The sequence below is a fragment of the Lipophrys pholis genome (genome assembly GCF_963383615.2).
Source record: "Lipophrys pholis genome assembly, chromosome: 4".
NCBI classification, from domain to species: domain Eukaryota; kingdom Metazoa; phylum Chordata; class Actinopteri; order Blenniiformes; family Blenniidae; genus Lipophrys; species Lipophrys pholis.
The window spans coordinates 35,139,552-35,165,299 of NC_137637.1; the positions used below are offsets into that span (position 1 = coordinate 35,139,552).

The 25,748-nt window shown below is 45.8% G+C and overlaps 1 protein-coding gene across 1 annotated transcript in view; it reads left to right on the plus strand.

Annotated features, from left to right (window-relative positions):
• stab1 (stabilin 1) overlaps positions 1 to 25,748 on the plus strand; it is a 92,223-nt gene that overhangs the window by 25,799 nt on the left and 40,676 nt on the right. Inside the window, exons 24-50 of the mRNA XM_080461178.1 lie at positions 1,259 to 1,352; positions 1,591 to 1,749; positions 2,262 to 2,357; positions 5,505 to 5,600; positions 6,651 to 6,698; positions 7,132 to 7,265; positions 8,229 to 8,340; positions 8,423 to 8,500; positions 9,301 to 9,402; positions 9,472 to 9,576; positions 10,377 to 10,511; positions 12,226 to 12,354; positions 14,017 to 14,070; positions 14,672 to 14,785; positions 15,623 to 15,818; positions 17,000 to 17,095; positions 17,245 to 17,290; positions 18,288 to 18,367; positions 18,543 to 18,668; positions 19,075 to 19,148; positions 19,794 to 19,865; positions 20,885 to 21,005; positions 21,194 to 21,249; positions 21,535 to 21,612; positions 22,068 to 22,214; positions 25,348 to 25,482; positions 25,563 to 25,622. Coding sequence (XP_080317304.1) covers positions 1,259 to 1,352; positions 1,591 to 1,749; positions 2,262 to 2,357; positions 5,505 to 5,600; positions 6,651 to 6,698; positions 7,132 to 7,265; positions 8,229 to 8,340; positions 8,423 to 8,500; positions 9,301 to 9,402; positions 9,472 to 9,576; positions 10,377 to 10,511; positions 12,226 to 12,354; positions 14,017 to 14,070; positions 14,672 to 14,785; positions 15,623 to 15,818; positions 17,000 to 17,095; positions 17,245 to 17,290; positions 18,288 to 18,367; positions 18,543 to 18,668; positions 19,075 to 19,148; positions 19,794 to 19,865; positions 20,885 to 21,005; positions 21,194 to 21,249; positions 21,535 to 21,612; positions 22,068 to 22,214; positions 25,348 to 25,482; positions 25,563 to 25,622 — 2,743 coding nt within the window. The remainder of the gene's footprint in view (positions 1 to 1,258; positions 1,353 to 1,590; positions 1,750 to 2,261; positions 2,358 to 5,504; positions 5,601 to 6,650; positions 6,699 to 7,131; positions 7,266 to 8,228; positions 8,341 to 8,422; positions 8,501 to 9,300; positions 9,403 to 9,471; positions 9,577 to 10,376; positions 10,512 to 12,225; positions 12,355 to 14,016; positions 14,071 to 14,671; positions 14,786 to 15,622; positions 15,819 to 16,999; positions 17,096 to 17,244; positions 17,291 to 18,287; positions 18,368 to 18,542; positions 18,669 to 19,074; positions 19,149 to 19,793; positions 19,866 to 20,884; positions 21,006 to 21,193; positions 21,250 to 21,534; positions 21,613 to 22,067; positions 22,215 to 25,347; positions 25,483 to 25,562; positions 25,623 to 25,748) is intronic.

Here is a 25,748-nt window from a genome sequence, read left to right on the forward strand (position 1 = left end):
TGATGCTGCTCATTGTTTGCACTTTAGTGCTGCTTGATATCAGGGATCCTTGTTTCTTTATCAACGTTCACGACACACAAAGAAGAGACAGAGTTCCTTGCAATGTGCTGTTTGCTCTGCATGTCGACAGTTTAATGTCCCGCCTGATGCCAACGAGCCAAACTCAGATGAAACAAGAAGAAGCTGCCTAGGAGCAGGAGACCGGTTCTGAACGGGTCGGATCAGTTCTAGAGGACATGTTGGTTAACATCAGGACCTAGAAAAGAAAGACACAGTCCAGTCCGAGACGTCCCTCCGACCAGCAGATCCTCCATAAAGATAAATTCTTTAGGACAAAAAGATCGTTAAACTCTTCATACACCTTCAAGGAACAGTCCCTTTCACTGACTCCACAGTAAACCAAGACTCTGGACTCTCGTGTGTCACAACTCCAAACAAACAAACAAACAAACAAACAAACAAACAAACAAACAAACAAACAAACAAACAAACAAACAAACAAACAAACAAACATAAATACGGTTCAGACAATAGACCATGTATGTAATGAGAAATCAGGATTGGTCATATGGCGTTAACACAGATATTTGATCATTCATGAACGTTAATTGTTTTATATATGATAAACAGATTTACTTTATTTATATTGAAGATAGTTAATTGATTAATTGATGAATAAAAATAGCTTTTAGTTTTTCACTTTGCTGCGTCACCTTCAGTTTACTGGGTGATTCACTGATGGTGTGACTTCATCCCGACATCCCGACACACACACACACACACACACACACACACACACACACACACACACACACACACACACACACACACACACACACACACACACACACACACACACACACACACACACACACACACACACACACACAGATTTTCCCTCTAAACAGTAAAAAGCAACAGTCCCAGAATCCGTTCAGTGTTTCTAAGGAGGAGATGAGACATGATGTCATGGCGGCAGAGAGACACCTCCTGAAGCCCGGCGCCTCCCTGCACGGGTCCCTCTGGCATCAGGAGGCGTCTCACTGCTGCTTTGTCCTCCAGGCTGTGACGCCCCCTGCTGTCCTGCATCGATTACGTTGATTTATTGATTCCCTGATCATGTATGTGGCTCCTGCTGCTTCCTGTCCACTGCCTGTGGATGACAAACATCTGTGTGTGTGTGTGTGTGTGTGTGTGTGTGTGTGTGTGTGTGTGTGTGTGTGTGTGTGTGTGTGTGTGTGTGTGTGTGTTACATTAGCTGTGTGTGCCGGGATGGATTCGAGGGCGACGGTCACTCCTGCACTCCCATCAACCTGTGCCTGAGGAGCAGCCGGGGAGGCTGCGACACCAACGTAAGCGCTCCAGCAGACGTCCTGCACTGGACCGGTCACTTCTTCACACAAACATTCTCACTTTAACCTTCCCAGGAAGACGCTGAGGTCTCTTTAAACCCCTCCTCATCACATAGATGACATATACAGTACATGTATATTTGTTGGGTTTCTCTCTGTTAGAAACTAGAAATGAGTCCTTCTGTCTTAGAATCAGTGATTTATCGCCACACCTCTCCGTCTCTGCTCGGCTCTGCAGGCCGAGTGTACGTACGCAGGTCCAGGTAACGTGTCCTGTGTGTGTGTGGACGGCTGGACTGGCGACGGCCGAGTGTGTGTGGAGATCAACAACTGTCAGCTGGAGACCCGGGGGGGCTGCAGCTTCAATGCCGACTGTAACCACATCGGCCCCGGACAGGTCAGTCGCCTGGCGCTCAGGATGAATCCAGTGTTGATTTACTGACAGGAGTAACTTTGAATATGTGTCGTCGTCAGAATCCCAATATTGGCCCCTGTAAGAAATGACTTGTGATCCTGGTGTTCGGGCTGCTGACTGTGCAACTGCAAAACAAAACACTTTCTAGCATCAAGAGCAAACCTGAGACGACTCGGCCAAGTGTTTGGAAAGCTTGTGAATAATAATAATAATAATAATGATGGTTTGGATTTATATAGCGCTTTTTTCACGCTGACTCAGCACGTACTGAGACCATGATTCATTCATACCAGTCCCACCAGTGGTGCTGACGGAGGCGTGGCACCATTTTGCACCATTCACAAGAGGCAATGTGGGTAAAGTGCCTTGCTCAAGGAAACAACGACAATGACTTTTTGATAGAGTGGGATTCAAACCACGGTCATCCCAGTGAAAGTGTGTGTGTGTCCACCGGCATGTGTTTACTGATGTCACTGATGTTTGTTTGTCTGCAGAGTGAGTGTGTCTGTAAGAAAGGCTACATGGGCAATGGACTCCTGTGTGACTTCATCGACCCCTGCTCAACAAACAATGGAGGCTGCCACAGGATGGTAAACACACACCAGTAAACACAGGAGGGTAAACACACACCAGTAAACACAGGAGGGTAAACACACACCAGTAAACACAGGATGGTAAACACAGGATGGTAAACACACACCAGTAAACACAGGAGGGTAAACACACAGCAGTAAACACAGGAGGGTAAACACACACCAGTAAACACAGGAGGGTAAACACACAGCAGTAAACACAGGATGGTAAACACACACCAGTAAACACAGGAGGGTAAACACACACCAGTAAACACAGGAGGGTAAACACACACCAGTAAACACAGGATGGTAAACACACACCAGTAAACACAGGATGGTAAACACACACCAGTAAACACAGGATGGTAAACACACACCAGTAAAACACAGGATGGTAAACACACAGCAGTAAACACAGGAGGGTAAACACACACCAGTAAAACACAGGATGGTAAACACACACCAGTAAACACTGGATGGTAAACACACACCAGTAAAACACAGGATGGTAAACACACACCAGTAAACACAGGAGGGTAAACACACACCAGTAAACACTGGATGGTAAACACACACCAGTAAAACACAGGATGGTAAACACACACCAGTAAACACAGGAGGGTAAACACACACCAGTAAACACAGGATGGTAAACACACAGCAGTAAAACACAGGATGGTAAACACACACCAGTAAACACAGGATGGTAAACACACAGCAGTAAAACACAGGATGGTAAACACACACCAGTAAACACAGGATGGTAAACACACAGCAGTAAACACAGGAGGGTAAACACACACCAGTAAAACACAGGATGGTAAACACACACCAGTAAACACTGGATGGTAAACACACACCAGTAAAACACAGGATGGTAAACACACAGCAGTAAACACAGGAGGGTAAACACACACCAGTAAAACACAGGATGGTAAACACACACCAGTAAACACTGGATGGTAAACACACACCAGTAAACACAGGAGGGTAAACACACACCAGTAAACACAGGATGGTAAACACACAGCAGTAAACACAGGATGGTAAACACACACCAGTAAACACAGGAGGGTAAACACACACCAGTAAACACTGGATGGTAAACACACACCAGTAAACACAGGATGGTAAACACACACCAGTAAACACAGGATGGTAAACACACACCAGTAAAACACAGGATGGTAAACACACACCAGTAAACACAGGAGGGTAAACACACACCAGTAAACACAGGATGGTAAACACACAGCAGTAAAACACAGGATGGTAAACACACAGCAGTAAACACAGGAGGGTAAACACACACCAGTAAACACAGGATGGTAAACACACAGCAGTAAACACAGGATGGTAAACACACACCAGTAAAACACAGGATGGTAAACACACACCAGTAAACACAGGATGGTATACACACAGCAGTAAACACAGGATGGTAAACACACACCAGTAAACACAGGAGGGTAAACACACACCAGTAAACACAGGATGGTAAACACACAGCAGTAAACACAGGAGGGTAAACACACACCAGTAAAACACAGGATGGTAAACACACAGCAGTAAACACAGGATGGTAAACACACACCAGTAAAACACAGGATGGTAAACACACACCAGTAAACACAGGAGGGTAAACACACACAGCAGTAAACACAGGAGGGTAAACACACACCAGTAAACACAGGATGGTAAACACACAGCAGTAAACACAGGATGGTAAACACACACCAGTAAACACAGGATGGTAAACACACACAGCAGTAAACACAGGAGGGTAAACACACACCAGTAAACACTGGATGGTATACACACAGCAGTAAACACAGGATGGTAAACACACACCAGTAAACACAGGATGGTATACACACAGCAGTAAACACAGGATGGTATACACACAGCAGTAAACACAGGATGGTAAACACACACCAGTAAACACAGGATGGTAAACACACACCAGTAAACACAGGATGGTAAACACACACCAGTAAACACTGGATGGTAAACACACACAGCAGTAAACACAGGATGGTAAACACACAGCAGTAAACACAGGATGGTAAACACACAGCAGTAAAACACAGGAAGTGGAGGTACTGCAGCTTTTTGTTCGAGCCAATCACCGGAGCTCCGAACAACAAAACAAAATATAGTCCCATTACTCTGAAAGGTGGAGAGAATTTCCTTAAAACATACACCATTTGGTGAATTGTTCAATAGAATAAATAACTAAATAAAACCTTATTATACGTGTTACGATGTGATCAGACGGTTTTCTCTCAGAGTGAAGCTTCTTTAGAAATCTTTGTGAAGCTCCAACATGAACGGCTGCTCTGGTTCTTCCTGCAGAGCAGCTGATGAGGAACCAGTTAGAAGAGCCACAATTAGCTCATTAATCTATGCGCCCAGTAATTACGGTGGAGATAACGACTGCTGCGTGTGCCAGCGCTGAAAAAAAGCTTGTTGAGTAACATGGAAATAACACACACAAAAACTAACTACAGAATCTGAGGCCCCGTTTCCACGACAACGCTTCACGTGACGACGTCTAATCCGTTAAAAAAAGTGTTGCGTTTCCACGGCGGCAGCAGACACACTGACAACGATGTAGTTAGTCTGCCGGGCCACGGGGGGGCGCTGTTGCTTGATTTGGAACCACACAGACGTGTGCAGAGAACAAAACGCTCTCAATGTGAGGAGAATGTAGAGAAGCGATAATCTAGTGCCTGATGAGGAATCAGATCCTATCAGGGAGAGTCTCAACTAATAAACTACTGATCTGGAGGATCAAACTAGAAAACCAGCGCCAGTCAAACCACTACGGGTCGGCCATGTTGGTTTACTGGAGCAGGAGAGAGGCTCAGGAACAGGCTCCGCCTCCATCAGGCTCTGCAGGAGGGAAGAGCGACTGTGAGAGAATCTTTCCACCTTGAGAGCCGAGATGAAAACTTCAGGATAAAGTGGATCAGAACCCCGGTGTCGTGGAAACGGACCCCCCAGAGGGAAGGAAGTTTTGCTGATACACTCGTATTTGTTGCTGTGTAAACGGGGCCAGAGTCAATATTGCCAACCTGAAATATTACAAGTCCTACATTCTTAACTGAAGAATGTTGGATGTGAGTTGGTGTGTGATTATGGTGTGTTTGTGTCTGTCAGGCAAAGTGTGCGCCGAGCGTGAGTGAAACTCACTCCTGCACGTGTCCTGAAGGCTTCGCCGGAAACGGCCACAACTGCTATGGGAGCCTGCTGGACGTAAATACACACATCAATACACAACGCAAACACCACAGCCTTCTCTTCAGGTACACCGGAGAGAAGACTGAACAAGGAGAAACTGTGTTTTCTAATGGAGATTACTATTTGGTAGCTTTAAAGCTTTAAAGCAAATCTAGACGCTGTTCTCTTTGTCAGTTTCATCATTTCATAAATATCCAAGATATACAAAAAATACTTCCACATTCACCACAACACAACGAACACCCTGCTGACAGCAGGGTGGTCACTGATTGGACGTCCTGCCATTGACACGCTCACTGCTGATTGGACAGAAGCACAGCCCTTCTCTTGAACAGGACGGTGCTCAAGGAGGACATCTAGTGGTCAATAAAAGGATGTGCAATGGAGACATGATGTTGATTGGTTCATAGATTGTTTTAGATTTGATTTAACGTGTGTTTTCCTGTTCAGCTCCACTAAATGATTATATGGTTTCTCATGGAAACAAGAATAATGAGTCACTGGCAGCTCGTCCAATCAGTGACCATCCTGACGTTTCCATTTTGAATTTTGAATTTTGGAGTGTTTTCTGAAGTTTGCAGTGTTTTGCACTTCCAGGCCACCGTAAATATATCCAATAATAACAATATATGTTTGTTGACACAAATATAATCCTGAAGCAAATTTGATCAACATTTATAAAAGTGTATTTATGATCGCTGAGTTTGACCTTTAAATAATAACTTTTAATGTCGTTGATGACTTCTGAGTTTTTGTAATATCATGGCTGCATCGGTTCATGTAAAATAACTCACAAAGCAGTACTGTGCAGGAGTTTCTAGTAGAAGTGGGTGAATATTGCAGTAGGAAGTAAGGTGAACTTTAAATGATAAACTCTTTAAATGAGCCATTAAAAGTGATAGTTATACCTGATGCATGACGGCTCAAATAAAACCTGACCTGTGTGTGTGTGTGTGTGTGTGTGTGTGTGTGTGTGTGTGTGTGTGTGTGTGTGTGTGTGTGTGTGTGTGTGTGTGTGTGTGTGTGTGTGTGTGTGTGTGTGTGTGTGTGTGTGTGTGTTTATAGGAGTTGGACACAAACCCAAACCTGTATATGTTCAACTATATGGCTCAGGTGAGTCGGCGGCGGAGGATCTATTTGTCATGTTGTCATTCGGTTTCCTCGGCGCTCACACACTCTTTGGTCGTGTTGTCGACGTCTCTTTTCACAACAACGGCGCTCAAGAGCCACTGAAAGCGCAACTTTTTGAAAATGCTTTGAAAAACTTGCCTCTGATCAAACTTTTGTGGACATTAAAAAGTGAGTTTAATCTAAATAATGATAGAAGCTGCTGCAGCTGAATCAAAACATCCAGCATCGCTGCTGGAGCGGCAGTAATCTGGCTGATAATTCTGATTGGAGGACTGAAGATCATGGAGTGTGTGTGTGTGTGTGTGTGTGTGTGTGTGTGTGTGTGTGTGTGTGTGTGTGTGTGTGTGTGTGTGTGTGTGTGTGTGTGTGTGTGTGTGTGTGTGTGTGTGTGTGTGTGTGTGTGTGTGTATTTCAGGAAAGTGCTGATTTCATCCAAGGCATCAGTGGAAACGTCACCCTGCTGGCCCCGTCCTATCAGGCTGTAAAGAATGTGAGCCAGGATGAGAGGGCCTTCTGGACCAACCGGTACCACCTGCAGCCATTCCTGCGGTCAGTGACGTCTCACACACACACACACACACACACACACACACACACACACACACACACACACACACACACACACACACACACACACACACACACACACACACACACACACACACACACACACACACACACATTCATTTCATCATGTCCACAAAACTTTAAGGGATTCTGAGCAGAACCGTCTCGACTCACCATCTTTCATTTATATCACATTTTATTGAACATAACGTTAAAGCACCTTAAATCCAATGAGCTCCATGTTCTGCTGGTTCTCCTTTGTTCTAATGTTTGTGAGGCTCCAAACATATATTCTTCCACAAATCCTTATTTTTAAAAGTTCATGCAAGATGTTTGGATTTCTCTGGGATGACACAAGGCAAGGCAAGGCAAGGCAAGGCAAGGCAAGGCAAGGCAAGGCAAGGCAAGGCAAGGCAAGGCAAGGCCAGGCCAGGCCAGGCCAGGCCAGGCCAGGCAAATTTATTTCTAGCACACCATTCAAACCACTTTACATTTTCTTTGATGTCTGAGTCAGCAAATATATGTTTGCTCAGTTATAGTTTGGTTCAAATCATAATATAAAATAATATAATATAATATAATATAATATAATATAATATAATATAATATAATATAATATGTTTGGACAACACTAGATCTTTTTTTAAATGTTAATGTTGCATGATAACACTTTATTAACCTTGTTAATTAACCAGTTAACATTATTATTAATAGTGGTTAAAATGCGACCTGTGCATAATCAGCAGAATAAGCGCAGAAGATAACTGGTCAAATTTCACAAGGATTTCAGAAAGGAACGTTAAATCATCCCACGACACAGTGATGAGGTATAACTTCAATACGATGCAGTCTTTGTGTGGGAACAGTCCCTGTTGTTCTCTTCCATCAGAACGGAGGACATGAAGAGTTTGTTTGGACACTGAGCTGCTGCTGTTTGTCCTCTAGGGCTCACGTCCTGCAGGGAATCTACTCTATAGAAGATCTGGACAAACTAGTTGGGGAAAGTCTCCAGACCGGACATCCTCCGACCCGCTGGGAGATCAGCAACACCAGTGGGGTAACAGACATAGTTAGATGCATTATTTCATTGTATTGGGAATCAGCAGGTCACTACACCAGCCTATTCTGTTGTGTTGCAGGTGATCCACATCGGAGACGCTTCCATCGTCACTCGCAACCTGCCAGCGATCAACGGCTACATCCACATCATAGACAAGGTGAGGTTCAACATCCTGCTGCTGCTTGTGACCTTTGCTGTTGGACTTGGTGGAGTTTCAGCCTGTTTACCTGAGCAGGTTTACCTGAGCCTGTCTACCTGAGCCTGTTTACCTGAGCAGGTTTACCTGAGCAGGTTTACCTGAGCCTGTCTACCTGAGCCTGTTTACCTGAGCCTGTTTACCTGAGCCTGTCTACCTGAGCAGGTTTACCTGAGCCTGTCTACCTGAGCCTGTTTACCTGAGCAGGTTTACATGAGCCTGTTTACCTGAGCAGGTAAACAGGTTTAGTGTGGACCAAAATGTTCACACCAGACTGTGATGAAGCCAAATGTTTCCATGACTACTGAGCCAGACGGTGTGCAGAGCGTCACGTTTCCATGACGACGGAGCAGGACAGAATGGACCGAGGCGTGTTAATGTGGTTAACGACGCGCTGCTCATGGAAGCGTGTCTCTTCTGCATCATCGCCTCTCGGTTCCTGGTGTTTTCATGGGTTCCATGAAGGTTCTGCCGCTGCTCAGAGAACAAGTGACGCCTCGTCTACGTCAGCTGGGATGTGGGTTTGGTAAAGTCATGTGATCTCCTGCTAGTTCCTAAAGAGGTTCAGAAGAACTCCCACAGGACATTTTCTTTAATATCAATACTACATATATTACAGGAAACGTGTCATTAAATACTCCTTCATGGCAGGACGTAACACATTTCTGCCTTTTTACAGGTTCAACCAGATTGTTTGTTTCTCACTGGACGTTCACGTCAACATTCTGTTTCAAAAGCAAGTGATTTGTGGCTGTGGTCAGGTTCTGATGCCGTCGCGGTCAGACCTCCCCCCCGACCCCCCTTCCCTGATGGCGTTCCTGAACACTTCCTCCAACTTCACCCTGATCAGGCAGTACGCCCAGGTACGAGTCCACCTGTCTGGAAGTCACAGCTGTGTACTTTCATCTACTTACAAAACTGTTCCTGTTCAGCTTTACAACCTGTCGGAGTATTTGGACCGGGCTACGGCGACGCTGCTGCTGCCCACAGACGAGGCCGTCAGACAGGATCTCAGCAGGACCGCGTCCTCCGCCCTGGTGGGTCCGGCTGAGGATCCGCTGGATCACAAGATCAAATAGAAAAAAGACATTTACAGCAGAAAGCGTCCACAGTGACACTTAATGGATCAGAAACAGGGTCAAAAGCTTTTTCCTCCAATAGAAACTCGCCGATCCAATGAAACAGAAGAGATTTTATTACAGAATCTAATCAGATTACTTTTAGTCCACTGCTATGGTGCTGATTCGGTGACTGTATTTAACGAGCTTCCAGCTTCAATCCTGACAAGTGGAATGACTTTTGGCTGAAACACAGGTTTTGTTATGAGAAACACTCTGAATCCGTCCTTCATCGTAGAAACACAGAACTCCGTCGGTCCAACATCTCGTCTGGACTTCTAAACACCTTTAAGAGGGTTAAAGCTTGAAGCTGCAGTACCTGGAGGTCAAATTGTACCTGATCTTGTCTGAGTTTACTATGAAGACCAGTACTTTATTTCCAGTTTGGAAAACACTCAGTCGTCTATATCTCAAATAAAACTAGATTGAATCTTACACTCTGTGACATGAAGCCTTTCTTTCAGTTCCTTAGTCCCTCTGCACCCTTTTTAGTTTTACTGCGCTGGACAAGAAGTTATTTCAAGTTTCAGTTTGAAGGTGAAGGATTCGTATTTTGATCATTTGTGGCGACAATGGAACAGAAATCAATGAGAAAAGGTCTAAAAACCAGAATCCTGATTAATAGTTTGGCGGCAGTGCAGATTTTCTTTCCTGAAAAGCTCCAATCCTCTGAGGAGTTTGTGTCCCTGACAGTCCCCGTCTGTCTTCTGTCCCTCCAGGACAGTGACGTGTTGAAGTACCATGTGATTCCCAACATGCTGCTGTTTCCTGACCACCTGTTCGACAGCATGCTGAGAAGCACCCTGCTGGGCGACACCTACCAGGTCCAGTTCCGCGTCAACGACAACAACCAGGTAACGATCCCTGACTGGAGGACTTCTCCTTCCCAGAACCTCCAGCGGGCGGAAGCCGGGTTCTCTGTGGGTCGACCCTCGGCGCCGCAGGCGGATGTCTGGATGATGTGAGCCGAGCCACATGCTGCTGGATCGCCTGAATCCATCAGGAAGGGAAGATGAAGGATGATTCTAGCGAGGACCATTTGTTCCTCTCTTTCCTGAGAAGGGAGACGTTTGATCTGCCTTCCTGGAATTTAACCTGATTTGGACCCGAACGCTGCAGTTCAACTGTGGAAATCATCTCCAGTCCAGGCAAAGAAAACTTTGGCGGCACAGTTGCAATATTTCCGTGGAGTGGTGCAGGAGAATCATTTGGGTGGAGCAGAGACAGATATTCCTCCCGCGGTGCGTTCAAGGACACGGTGGTCTGGACCCTGCCGAGCAGCACAGTAACTGAATAATGAAATATAATTTGTACGTGAATTACAGAGTTTCTAGAGGTGAGATGAGAATCGACCTCATTGATTAGAGTTTCAAATTAAAAGAGGAGGCAGAATGTGAAACAGAGGAGGTGTAACCTATAATAAAATCAGAATATACAAAAGGAAAACTCGCCTTGGAAATCCTGCATTTATCCTGGGTTTTAAAATGTTTGTTCATTCATCAGTTGTTGCTCTACTTCATTTTTATTCTGTTCCATGTTGAGATTCAATCTTATACTCAGTATTTATGGTTTACTTTACTTCTTCAGGGCTTTACTCTTTCTGCATGGTTTTTTAATACACAAACTTTTATTGAGGGCCTGTTTGTTTCAGAAATATGATGTGATTATTTCATCCAATTGTTGGTTGGTTGGTTGGTTGGATGGATGGATGGATGGTCGGTTAGTCGGTTGGTTAGTTGGTTGGTCGGATGGTTGGTTGGTCGGTTGGTCGGTTAGTTGGTTGGTCGGATGGTTGGTTGGTCGGTTGGTCGGTTGGTTGGATAGTCGGTTGGTCGGATGGTCGGTTGGTCGGATGGTCGGATGGTCGGATGGTCGGTTGGTCGGTTAGTCGGTCAGTTGGTTGGTCGGATGGTTGGTTGGTCGGTTGGTCGGTTGGTTGGATAGTCGGTTGGTCGGATGGTTGGTTAGTCGGTTGGTCGGATGGTTGGTTAGTCGGGTAGTTGGTTGGTCGGATAGTCGGTTGGTCGGTTAGTCGGTTGGTCGGATGGTCGGATGGTCGGTTGGTCGGTTGGTTGGATGGTCGGATGGTCGGATGGTCGGTTGGTCGGATGGTCGGATGGTCGGATGGTCGGATGGTCGGTTGGTCGGTTGGTCGGTTGGTCGGATGGTCGGATGGTCGGATGGTCGGATGGTCGGTTGGTCGGTTGGTCGGTTGGTCGGATGGTCGGATGGTCGGATGGTCGGATGGTCGGTTGGTCGGTTGGTCGGTTGGTCGGATGGTCGGATGGTCGGATGGTCGGATGGTCGGATGGTCGGATGGTCGGTTGGTCGGATGGTCGGATGGTCGGATGGTCGGATGGTCGGTTGGTCGGATGGTCGGATGGTCGGATGGTCGGTTGGTCGGATGGTCGGATGGTCGGATGGTCGGATGGTCGGATGGTCGGCTGTTGGTCGTTAGTTTCCAGTGAATTAAAGCGTTTTGACCTTCGGTCCGTCACAGTTTGGATTCTTCTCTTTTAAAGCAGCGAAGCCGAAACCTCCTCACTCTTTCTTCTTGTCGTCCTGCAGACTTTTGCCAACGATGTTTTTCTTGACGGCTCCTTCATCGAGGTGCAGAATGGCGTCATCATCGTCCTCAATCAGGTCCTCAAAGTCCGCCGCAACAGATGCGACAAGCCAACCACCCTCCAGAGGAAAGTAAGGAAAGAATGATGAATGCATGAATCTCTGGGGTCACAGACGTCCACAGTTTAGGTTTCTGTGTGACGCCAATGGAGGTTTTCACTCTGGTGCTTCGTCTCTTCTCCAAACATAAAACAGGAAGTAGGAAGAAAATGAGGAAATGAGGAAACTCAGTAAAGGATGAAACATTTAAGGAAAACAGGTACAAGGAGTCGTTCATCTTGACAAATTGAAAACACAGAACAGCATAAATACCTGGAGATATTTAGTAATATTACCAGGCAAGGCAAGGCAAGGCAAGGCAAGGCAAGGCAAGGCAAGGCAAGGCAAGGCAAGGCAAGGCAAGGCAAGGCAAGGCAAGGCAAGGCAAGGCAAATGTATATATAGAGCACCATTCAAACAATTCAAAAAGCTTTAAAAGAAGTGAAAGAAATACATTAAAAGAAATAATGAAGCTTTACCAGAAGCATAAACCAGCCGGAGGACGATCAGGACGTAGAGACAAGGAAAATAGAACCTCGTAATTAATACTTGAATTTAGTTCCTTTTGTTGGGTACAAAGAGCAAAACCTGTGTATTAAATACACAAAACCCTCATATTACTATACCTTCTCTGGCACGTTTAGCATTAAATTATAATCATCACAAAAGTGAATATTCTAAATTTGGAATACACTCTTTCCTTCGTCAGCGGTCGTGGTCAGTTCAGGGGATTTAAAACAGCATAAAAGCAGAATAAATAAGGTAAAACATTTATTAAGATTAATTTAATAAAGTAAGTAAAATATAGTTTATTTGAAAGCCTGTGTAAATAAAAATGTTTTAAGTCCTGATATAAAAGAAGTGTGAGCAGCTCAGAATGATGAAAAATCTACAATTAGTAAATTAACTTTTCATTTATGTCAAACAATTTCAACCTTTAACTTCTTTTACTGAATTATATGAACTTCAGCTTGTTTCTACTTCTTCTCATCACCTGTTCAGTTATTCATGAGAAGTGGAAGATAAACCAGAGATTCTAAGGTTTTTAGTTCATGTGAAAAAATGATGAGTATTACTCGAAGGTGAGAGTAACGAGGCCCGTTTACTGTGGAAATACTCACTTCCTCCACGCTACAGATTTATTCACTTCCTCCACGCTGCAGATTGAGTCACTTCCTCCACGCTGCAGATTGAGTCACTTCCTCCACGCTACAGATTGATTCACTTCCTCCACGCTGCAGATTGAGTCACTTCCTCCACACTACAGATTGATTCACTTCCTCCACGCTACAGATTGAGTCACTTCCTCCACGCTACAGATTGATTCACTTCCTCCACGCTGCAGATTGATTCACTTCCTCCACGCTACAGATTGACTCACTTCTTCCACGCTGCAGATTGAGTCACTTCCTCCACGCTACAGATTGACTCACTTCCTCCACGCTACAGATTGAGTCACTTCCTCCACGCTACAGATTGAGTCACTTCCTCCACGCTACAGATTGAGTCACTTCCTCCATGCTGCAGATTGATTCACTTCCTCCACGCTGCAGATTGAGTCACTTCCTCCACGCTGCAGATTGATTCACTTCTTCCACGCTACAGATTGATTCACTTCCTCCACGCTGCAGAGTGAAGCTTCAGGACGGACCTGCTGGTTGTTTCCAGCTCGTCTCACTCTGTGTCTGTTTGCAGGGAAGATGTTCGGCCTGTGAAGGAAAACCTTTATGCTCCTACAGATACAAGCCGGTAAGGACTGGACACTGCTACACAAACCTTTTCTTTTTTTTGATTCAATTCAATTCAATTCGATTCGATTCGATTCGATTCGATTCGATTCGATTCGATTCGATTCGTTTAAATTCAATTCAATTCAATTCAATTCAATTCAATTCGATTCAATTTGATTCAATGCAATTCGATTCGATTCGATTCGATTCAACTGCTGCGCTGCATTATTCAACAACCACACGTCGCTGATGACACTGGATTGTCTTGACTTGTTCGGTTGAGTGTGATTATTCACTCTTTCACTATCATTTCCTGTTTTTGTTGACATGATTTTATTTTTTATTGCTTTTACATCTCCTGAGAATCACTTTAGATTAAATTCACTTGTGAGACGTTGCTGTACAAACTGCATCATGTGTGTTGAAACGGGACACGCTGAGCTCTGCTGAGTTCTGCTGAGTTCTGCTGAGCTCTGCTGAGCTCTGTGGGTTCTGCTGAGTTCTGCTGAGCTCTGTGGGTTCTGCTGAGTTCTGTGGGTTCTGTGGGTTCTGCTGAGCTCTGTGGGTTCTGCTGAGTTCTGTGGGTTCTGTGGGTTCTGTGGGTTGGTTCGGCGCTGCAGGTCAGAAACCAGTTTCCAGTCAACATGAAGCCCAACTGTAAATACCGAGCTCGGTCTGGAGCCTGGAGGAAGACGGTGCCGGGCTGCATCATCAACTGTGTTCAGACCATCACGGTACCAGTCTCACTTCTTATGTTTTCAGAATTGAATCTACTGATTCAGATCCTTTACAGATCTGGTCCTTACTGTTTGTTTTCTTTGTATATTAACCCGTCAGACAATCCATCCAGACCCATCCAGTTGTTTCAGGAGCCGTGAAGACTCACTCCTTCACTCCTTCACCCCTTCACTCCTTCACCCCTTCACCCCTTCACTCCTTCACCCCTTCACCCCTTCACTCCTTCACCCCTTCACCCCTTCACTCCTTCACTCCTTCACTCCTTCACCCCTTCACTCCTTCACCCCTTCACCCCTTCACCCCTTCACCCCTTCACCCCTTCACTCCTTCACCCCTTCACCCCTTCACCCCTTCACTCCTTCACCCCTTCACTCCTTCACTCCTTCACCCCTTCACCCCTTCACCCCTTCACCCCTTCACTCCTTCACCCCTTCACCCCTTCACTCCTTCACCCCTTCACTCCTTCACTCCTTCACTCCTTCACCTCCTCATTTGGTTCGTGGCGTTCACATTCACTTTAGAGACCAGATCAAACCGCCTGGAAAATGTCACAATGTCATTTATCTATTTCTTCAATGACCATTTCTCTCTCCCTTTGAACATGTATTCTTTATAAAAAATATGAAGAAAAAAAAAAGTGTTATAGTGATTTTCTTCTAAAAATTCAAATATTAGAGAGAAAAAGCTGTTAAAGCTTCTCAACACGTTTTCAATGTTTCATCTGAAGTTGGACTTTTTTCTCTTCTCGGTCCTTTAAAGGACAAAATGCTTCTTCTTCTCTGCCGGTATCATCAGTGTCCACAGCTTCTCATCAGAAAGTGTCTCTGCTGCAGGATCACTCCTGCTGCCCCGGCTACTATGGCCACGAGTGCTTCAAATGCCCCGGAGAGGAGGGCAGCTGGTGCTCCAATCACGGGGAGTGTCAGGACGGTAACCTTGGCAACGGAGACTGCCGTTGCTACGAGGGTTTCCATGGTACCGCCTGCGAGGACTGTGAACCGGGAAGATACGGAGTCAACTGCTCCTCCAGTGAGACACACACACACACACACACACACACACACACACACACACACACACACACACACACACACACACACACACACACACACACACACACACACACACACACACACACACACACACACACACACACACACACACACACACACAAATTCCCTGACCACCACATGAATCACATTATTGAATAAATACAATTTTACTTTTCTTGCTTTTATTTAAATACTTGACGGCGCATACACTTATGAATATTTAACGGTTACCGTAATTTCCAGACTATAAGCAGCTACTTTTTTCACACGGTTTGAAAACTGCGGATTAAACGACGACGTGGCTAATTTATGGATTTTTATGGGTTAATGAGCTTCATGCTGCAGATACATGGGAGATGCGTTCAGGTGCATCACGTAACTCTGAACTTTCTTTCTTTTTTTTTCAAATTTGGTGGGTGTGGCTTATATTCAGGCGCTCAATCGTCCTAAAAGTGTACGGTGGTTAAACCTCACCCTCACCCTATGCGAAGGAATCTCCTCCTCCTCATCTTGACAGGAATCAAGCTGCTGTGGTGTTTTGGTTCAATACTGCTTTTAAATCTTTCACCAAAATAAAGCGTTTGTGATTCTGACCAGCAGAGAAGAAAGCCTTGCTGGAACACTCGAGCTTCATGTTCAGGCAGAGCCTCACGGGTGTTTTCAGCCTCTTGTTGAACCGCGTGCTTCCCTTGTGTTTTATTGATATTAATGTTTTGAGCTTTAATGCAGAGCTGAAACAAAAGGTGATTAAAGGCGCCGCCTATGATTCTATTTTCAAGCACAGCATATACATTGGTAATCTTATGAGCTCTTGATTTTGTCTGTTTAACAAGTTAACAACAGAAAATATACGTTTTTTTTATCTTTATCTTTTTGTTAAATGTATTTAACAAGCCACACTGCGCAGCGCGTCGCAGGACGACAGTCTCAGAGTTGAAGTTGTAAACGTGTTTCAAGCAGCTAAGATATATAAAGGACCTTAAAACCTGGGAATGTCACGGCATTTTAAAAAATAAAACAATGAAGTTAACAACCTGCCAAACCAACGTTCAAAGACAAAAAGCTGATAAAGTCTCATCTTCTAATGGACCGTGGAGAAAACCTCCGAAACTCTGAAACCTGCAGGAAGATAAAAGATTCGTGTCTCTTGTGTTCCAGAGTGTGTGTGCAGCCACGGCAAGTGTGACGAGGGCCTGGCGGGAAGCGGCAAGTGTTTGTGTTATAAAGGTTGGAAAGGAGCGACCTGCTCTATAGGTAACACACACACACACACACACACACACACACACACACACACACACACACACACACACACACACACACACACACACACACACACACACACACACACACACACACACACGTTCTTTAACCTCTCCTCCTGTGGAATGTGTGTGACGCAGAGATCAAGGACGACGCCTGTGGAGGATCATGTGACGAGAACGCAAAGTGAGTCGTGTTTCTGAGTGAAGCTCAGGATTTCAGCAAACCAGAGAAAGATGTTGATAATAGTTTAGTTAAAACACCGAGCAGCTCTTTTTGTCCTCCACTCATCACCACATCCACTTACTGCTCCCATAATGTTTTGGGGTAAAAGTGAGTACTACCGTACAGTATTCTGTGTGTAGCAGGAGGAATGTACACGTGTTACATAGCTGGCTGTGTGAACTCAAACTTCACATTTTAAGAAATGCAGTAAAAATATATATATATTGATGCTTATGTGTTATTTTTCTCTTACGAAGCCTCTTGTCTAAGAACGTTGAAGACATTTTGATGTGGTTCAGACACAACGAACACTAACCAGGAGTTAGAAAAGTCGATGACAGTCCTGCGACTCGCCGAGTTCCAGAAGCTGCCACAGATACAAACTGTACAACAAATAAATAACTTAATGCATTAAGTATTGTTTTGAAATCTAAAGAAAACTGTTTTTGAACAAGTGACCCAACAATCCCTGTTTGAAAGACGTTAAAATAACAAGACAATGTTGAGATTTCAGTAGAAACTCCTGCGTGAAGAGAAACATGTTTCAGATTGAATATTGCAGCTTCAGAAACAACGTGGAGCATTAATCTCTGCTCGCAAAAGTCATTTCAACTAACTTCAGTCAAAACAGCTCTCAGTGTACTTACACACAAGGTCAAGCTGGAGTACCTCACGTACAGGAGTACTGAAGTAACTTCAAGTTGTACCAGGAGGACGTCAGGTCCAAGTCAGCAGTCCAGCTCATGTCTGTCCAACATGGAGAAGGGTCCCGCGGGACGGGTCAGGAGTCATTGAGGACGTTACTGCGAGGACAGAGACGTCCAATCACAGCCCAGCGGTCGCTGGAGGAAACAGGATGCACGTCACACTTCACATTAACCACTGACTGTGTGTGTGTTCATGGAATTAAAGAACATGTCATTGGATTCAATGTTGATGAGCTCGTCCTCTGCTGCAGCTGCATCACGGGGCCCAACGGCCAAGCTGCTGTGTGTGTGTGTGTGGCAGGATACCAAGGGAACGGGACCTACTGCAACGGTACACACACACACACACACACACACACACACACACACACACACACACACACACACACACACACACACACACACACACACACACACACACACACACACACACACACACACACACACACACACGGTAGTTTTCCTGTAGTGAGTGTAGGTAGTGACGGTTGTTCTCTGCTCCTCAGAGCTGGATCTGTGCAGCAGGTCTAACGGCGGCTGTTCGGAGTTCGCCAGGTGTAGAAAGATCTCAGCAGGAGAACGGACCTGCAGCTGTAACGCCGGCTTCACTGGAGACGGAGTCGTCTGCCTGGGTGTGTATTCCCAACGCCTCAACTCAAATACTAAGCTCTCCAAGAATTCAAGTATTTAAAGTCTAGAAAGCAGTTTTTTGTCTTCAAATCTAAGAAACTAAAACACTCTGTTCCTTATGTTCTAAACAGTTGATATTTGACATGTTAGATAATAAAGACTCACAGATCTACAAGGATTTCTGAAGCTTAAGATTCATGTTTGGATTCCATCGAGGGAAAGGCTTCACTCGGTTTATTCTCAGATGAGAGGTTCAGTTTGATCTCACTGGCTCGTGAATTCGTTCAGGTTCAGTTTAGCACAAAGCATGCAGTGTAAAAAAAAATAATAGACCCCAGACACTTTACTATGTTTTCCTTGCTTGTAAATGTCGTCATAATGCATTTGAAATGTGTCGTTGGTTCACAGAGATGGATGGCTGTCTGGTCAACAATGGCGGCTGCCACCAGAACGAGGAGTGCCTCAGGGCAGGGCCCAACATTGTAAGGAACCACCAGTAGGATGTCACATTATCTTAGACGTCAGCTGACGCCCAGCCGTTTGTGTGGCGTGAAGTTTCAGCAGTTGTATTGTAGTGAGGCTCACATACTGGTTTTATTTCAAGTAAACCTCATTTTTGAAGTCTTAACCTGCTTTTCTTATATATTCTTGAGTGAAAATAGTCAAATGTGAGAACTGAAATAACAACTCCAAGTTTTATTTTATTTTATTTTATTTTATTTTATTTTATTTTTGTATTTATTAATTTTTTTTCTTTTCTTTTTTTTCTTTTCTTTTTTTTCTTTTTGTTTTTTTCTTTCTTTTTTTCTTTTTTCTTTTCTTTTCTTTTCTTTTCTTTTCTTTTCTTTTCTTTTCTTTTCTTTTATTCATAATGAATGCAACTGGTGCTTTTACGCTTTAGAATATGTACTAGAATATAGTATGGTATATGAGCTATATGAGACCTGCACTAATGTCATTTCCTAATATTTGAAAAAAAAATTTCAATAAATAATAAACGGACATTAGTTGCTGAGACAAAGAAGAAGAAGGATTACTTGATTGGTGGCGCTGCTGCGCTCGGAGGCAGGAAGCAGACGGGTCGACTGTCCTGATTGGGAACCCTGATTGTTTTCTGTCGCTTGCAGACGTCCTGCAGGTGTCGGGACGGCTTCACCAGGAGAGGGCGCTACTGCGAACGCATGAACCCCTGCAGAATCGTACGTCTGTCATCCGCCTCCCGTTACAACACACTGACACTGACAGCTGGAGGTAGTAGAGCCCACCAAGCAGCGGCCGCAGCATCTTTCACTATGAAGAAACATTCTGTAAACATGGAGGACCTTCAATGGGTGGGGGATGGGGGATGGGGGGGGGGGGGGGGGGGATGGGGTGGGGGGGGGTCATGACAGAGATACAAAGCAAAGGACTTGACTGTTCCTGGCCACAAGATGAAGCAACGTGACAACCAGGCGGCTTGCAGACTGGAGCACACAGCTTCTAAACACAGGAAGGGTGGAGATTCCTCCTCTCTCCTAACAGTCCCTCCTATCTCCTAACAGTCCCTCCTATCTCCTAATAGTCCCTCCTATCTCCTAACAGTCCCTCCTATCTCCTAACAGTCCCTCCTATCTCCTAATAGTCCCTCCTATCTCCTAACAGTCCCTCCTATCTCCTAACAGTCCCTCCTATCTCCTAATAGTCCCTCCTATCTCCTAACAGTCCCTCCTATCTCCTAACAGTCCCTCCTATCTCCTAACAGTCCATCTTATCTCCTAATAGTCCCTCCTATCTCCTAACAGTCCCTCCAATCTCCTTTCCTATCCACTTCTCCTCAACTCCAGAAATGTTTAAGTGGCGGCCATGATAAGGAGCGTTGGAATTCTCCCTAAGCAAAGGAAAGGAGGCTCGTTGCTTCCTTTAGAACCTCCTTTAGCCTAGGAACCACTGATGCTTCCTTTACCAAGGAGACCAGCTCATGTTCCCCCACAGTTCCTATCAGTATCAGTATCAGTATCAGTATGAGTATCGGTATCGGTATCGGTATCGGTATCAGTATCGGTATGAGTATCAGTATCAGTATCAGTATCAGTATCAGTATCAGTATCAGTATCAGTATCAGTATGAGTATCAGTATGAGTATCGGTATCAGTATCGGTATCGGTATCGGTATGAGTATCAGTATCAGTATGAGTATCGGTATCGGTATCAGTATCAGTGAGACTGTGTCTGTGTGCAGAACAATGGCGGCTGCAGCAGGTTCGCCTCCTGCAGTTCCTACGGTGAAGGTGAGAGGAACTGCACCTGCACAAGAGGTCACATTGGCGACGGCTTCGAGTGCCGCGGGCTCCGTCGAGAAGGTGAGGAACCTGACCTCTGACCTCTCCCCCCCCCCCCCCCCCCCCCCCCCCCCCCCCCCCCCCCCCCCCCCCCCCCCCCCCCCCCCCCCCCCCCCCCCCCCCCCCCCCCCCCCCCCCTCCCCCCCACGCCCCCCCCCCCCCCCCCCCCCCCCCCCCCCCCCCACACTCACAGGACCACATGTTTTCTCTCCTGCAGGAGATTCAGCTGAACTCAAACAATTCCTTCATCCGATCGATGTTAGCGGTGAGTCCCTCCAGTATTCACTTCCTCTTGTTAGTGGAAACGTCACCATCGCTCAGTAGTAAGAACTAAAACTTATACTAATGTCTTCTACTAAATGACAACATGTCACTTTCAACATCTTTGTTGTTCGTGTTCTATTGAGAATAAACTGGATGTAAATGTATTTATTGATGTGTGAATAATCCCCTGGGAGATCCTTCAGAAGAAAAGTTGAACCACAAATTTAACCCAAAATAACCTGTTTTTAATAACTTCTGTCACCAATGCTGCTTTCTTTGTGTTCAGGGGACAGACGGTCCCGGACTTTACGGCAAAGGACCGTTCACTGTCTTCTCCCCGGTTGGAGAAGTCAACGTCCCTGTGGTGAGCGGCGACATGAGGAAGTAGAACAATATCACCTCCAAACTCTTTTTCCGTCTTTCAAAATTAAACCTTTGAAATTGAAGCCATGTCTTTATTGTACATTAGGTGGCAGTGTTGTGTCACTGCAGCGTAGCGCCACGACCTCCACCCACTGTCGTGTTCACTACTGCTGCTGCTGCTTCATTAAGTCGCTCAGTGTACCACCTTGTGGCGCAAACTTGTATTGCAACACGGAATCTGCTCAGGCAAACTGTAAACTTCTGATTTTGGTAGAAATACCAGCAGATCTTCACAACACGGACTTTTAGATGACATCACTACTGTTGTCTCATTCTGCTGAATATTAGCTGATATAGCTTCAACATGAAACCAGCACTGTTACATATTGCACGTTACGTGTGTTGATCTTGTCCGTTACGAATCAGTCGCCATGTTGTTCACCTGCATTCCTGTAGATCACGACGTGGAAGAGCTTTGGGCGCTCGACTGATCTGGCTTATCACCACGTCATTTCCTGTGAAGCTTTGACCTTCAGTGACCTCAAAGCCACGGAGCGAGCCATCTCAGTGTCGGGACACACACTGCACTTCAGCATGCAGGAGGTAACACACACACACACACACACACACACACACACACACACACACACACAGATAAAAATAGTACCTCTTCATACAGGTCCATCCATCTTCTCCCTCTTCTCCGTTCCCGGGTGGTGGTGGTGTCGGTCTGAGCACCGTCACCCAGATCACACTGACCCATTAAGAACCTTCCTGCAGGTGGAGAGCCCACAGGAAGGTAGAGAGCCCACAGGAAGGTGGAGAGCCCACAGGAAGGTGGAGAGCCCACAGGAAGGTGGAGAGCCCATAGGAAGGTGGAGAGCCCACAGGAAGGTGGAGAGCCCACAGGAAGGTAGAGAGCCCACAGGAAGGTGGAGAGCCCATAGGAAGGTGGAGAGCCCACAGGAAGGTGGAGAGCCCACAGGAAGGTAGAGAGCCCACAGGAAGGTGGAGAGCCCACAGGAAGGTAGAGAGCCCACAGGAAGGTGGAGAGCCCATAGGAAGGTGGAGAGCCCACAGGAAGGTGGAGAGCCCACAGGAAGGTAGAGAGCCCACAGGAAGGTGGAGAGCCCACAGGAAGGTGGAGAGCCCACAGGAAGGTAGAGAGCTCACAGGAAGGTAGAGAGCCCATAGGAAGGTGGAGAGCCCTCAGGAAGGTGGAGAGCCCACAGGAAGGTGGAGAGCCCACAGGAAGGTGGCGCCCAGCTTGGGACATGAACCCTCTACCTTGAGAGTCTCATGCTCTACCAGCTGATCTGGCCGGGGCTTCATACAGATTCAGCAAACTAATAATCCTGGACTCAGTGATGCTCGAGTACCAGAGAGTTTATTTGGTTCCTGGTCTGAGAGGCTCTGACTGCCACTCACTGCCCCGGATGCTCATAAGAACCTCTGGTTACTTCCTGTTTTATTTATTTGTGAGGCGCAGCAGCCTCTTGAAGTGTCATAAAAGATAGAGAAAAGTACAAATAATCAACAAATTGCAGTCCAATGGAATCAGAATCCACATAGTAGAACAGGACAGTACTGGACTTGTGTGGTACCTTTTCATCACATCATCCAGAAGAGAGTCGAGAAGCTCAGTACAGTGAAGTTCTCCCAGTGGTATAAACCTAAAGCACCGTGACTAAGAAAACCTTCTGAGGCCCATATTAACAGGAACACAATGGAGGAAGTAACTAAAACACCTAAATCCATCAGGACGGCAAAAACAAGACGCAAGGAAACAGTACTAGTGTGGGAGTCAGGAGGGGAGGAGCCTCTCCTGTAAATCCTCCACTGACTCTACTCTCTATTCCACTACGTGTTAGTACCACTACCAGGTACTTTCCTGGTTCCCGCTACCAGGTACTTTACTGGTACCAGCTACCAGGTACTTTCATAGTACCCACTACCAGGTACTTTCCTGGTTACCGCTACCAGGTACTTTCCTGGTTACCGCTACCAGGTACTTTCCTGGTCCCCACTACCAGGTACTTTCCTGGTACCCGCTACCAGGTACTTTCCTGGTTTTCGCTACCAGGTACTTTCCTGGTTCCCGCTACCAGGTACTTTCATCGTACCCACTACCAGGTACTTTCCTGGTTACCGCTACCAGGTACTTTCCTGGTTACCGCTACCAGGTACTTTCATAGTACCCACTACCAGGTACTTTCCTGGTTCTCCCAAACAGAGAAAGAAGCACAGAAACCAACCAGTGGAGCAGCGAGGAGCTGCAGACGTTTCTCTGTCTGGAGGCGACCAGAGGATTCAGGAGCTCCACGGAGCGACACGCTACCAGGACCAGGAGGTCTCTGAGCCTCGGTGTTTAGGATGAACTGGTTCCCCTGTTAACTGGTGACCTTCTTCCTCCAACGTCCCATTTTTCACAGCAGATGTTAAAAACTAAAACCCGTCGCTGTCCTGGAGAACGCCGTTTAACCACATTTCCATTAAAGTTTAAAGTATTGGAACGTTTGTTTGTACGAAGCAGTAAAGCACAATCCTAACAATAAACAATATGTATTATTATTAATATATAAAAACATAAACTAATGCATTTATTATTTGAGCTGATATCCAGTAGAGGTTCGCTCTGCTTCATACCGGGAGGATTACTGGTACATGACAGGGAAAAGCTCCGATGACTCCGCCCACATCGTGGTCACACTTTATTGTAATGGAGAACGACCGAGACTGAGTACAGTCTAGTAGAGTCTAGTAGAGTCTAGTAGAGTCTAGTAGAGGCAAGTAGAGGAGAGTCTACTAGAGTAGGGTAGAGTAGAGTAGAGTAGAGTAGAGTAAGGCTGATTAGAGTAGAGTAGAGCAGAGCAGAGTAGAGTAGAGTAGAGTAGAGTAGAGTAGAGTAAGGCTGATTAGAGTAGAGTAGAGCAGAGCAGAGTAGAGTAAGGCTGAGTAGAGTAGAGTAGAGTAGAGTAGAGTAGAGTAGAGTAGAGTAGAGTAGAGTAGAGTAGAGTAGGGTAGAGTAGAGTAGAGTAGAGTAAGGCTGATTAGAGTAGAGTAGAGTAGAGTAGAGTAGGGTAGAGTAGAGTAGGGTAGAGTAGAGTAGAGTAGAGTAGAGTAGAGTAGAGTAGAGTAGGGTAGAGTAGAGTAGAGTAGAGTAGAGTAAGGCTGATTAGAGTAGAGTAGAGCAGAGCAGAGTAGAGTAGAGTAGAGTAGGGTAGAGTAGAGTAGAGTAGAGTAGAGTAGAGTAGAGTAGAGTAGAGTAGAGTAGGGTAGAGTAGAGTAGAGTAGAGTAGAGTAGAGTAAGGCTGAGTAGAGTAGAGTAGAGTAGAGTAGAGTAGAGTAGGGTAGAGTAGAGTAGAGTAGAGTAGAGTAGAGTAGAGTAGAGTAAGGCTGATTAGAGTAGAGTAGAGCAGAGCAGAGTAGAGTAAGGCTGAGTAGAGTAGAGTAGAGTAGAGTAGAGTAGAGTAAGGCTGAGTAGAGTAGAGTAGAGTAGAGTAGAGCAGAGCCGAGCCGAGCCGAGCCGAGCCGAGCCGAGTCGGAGCTGGTGGAAAAGCGCCGTTAGACAACAAGAGGGAAAGACACAAACTATCACAGGAATGCAGAAGACATGATTGTCGGGACATGGAATCAGTGTTTTGTCCCACATGAATACGATCTTAGAAGTTTTGAGATGTTGAAAGTTCGACCAGTGTCTCTACAGGACTGAACCGAACTCTGTCTCCCCCTACAGGGCACACTGTGGATCAACAACAGATCCAGGATCGTGAAAAGTGACTACACCACAGCTAACGGACTCATTCACCACGTGGACCAGCTGCTCACGCCGTACCGGCTGGAGGACAAACTGCGTCTCCAGCCTGCTCTGGTGACTTTCAGTAGATAATGACTGAGTGTTGAACGAGCGGTCGCTCACTACGATCTTATTCTCTCTCTCTTTGTGTTCAGATGAATTTAACCACAGCGGCTTCCTTTTATGGCTACACCCGCTTCTCCAAGCTGCTGGAGGTAATAAAGGAACCACTGCAGCGGTACCAGGAAGCGGTGGATGTTTCCCCCGAGTGACGGTGGCTTCACGCCTGGAGCTGTCAATGAGGGCGTGGGCCTGGAGTGGACCAATCAGCAAACACCACC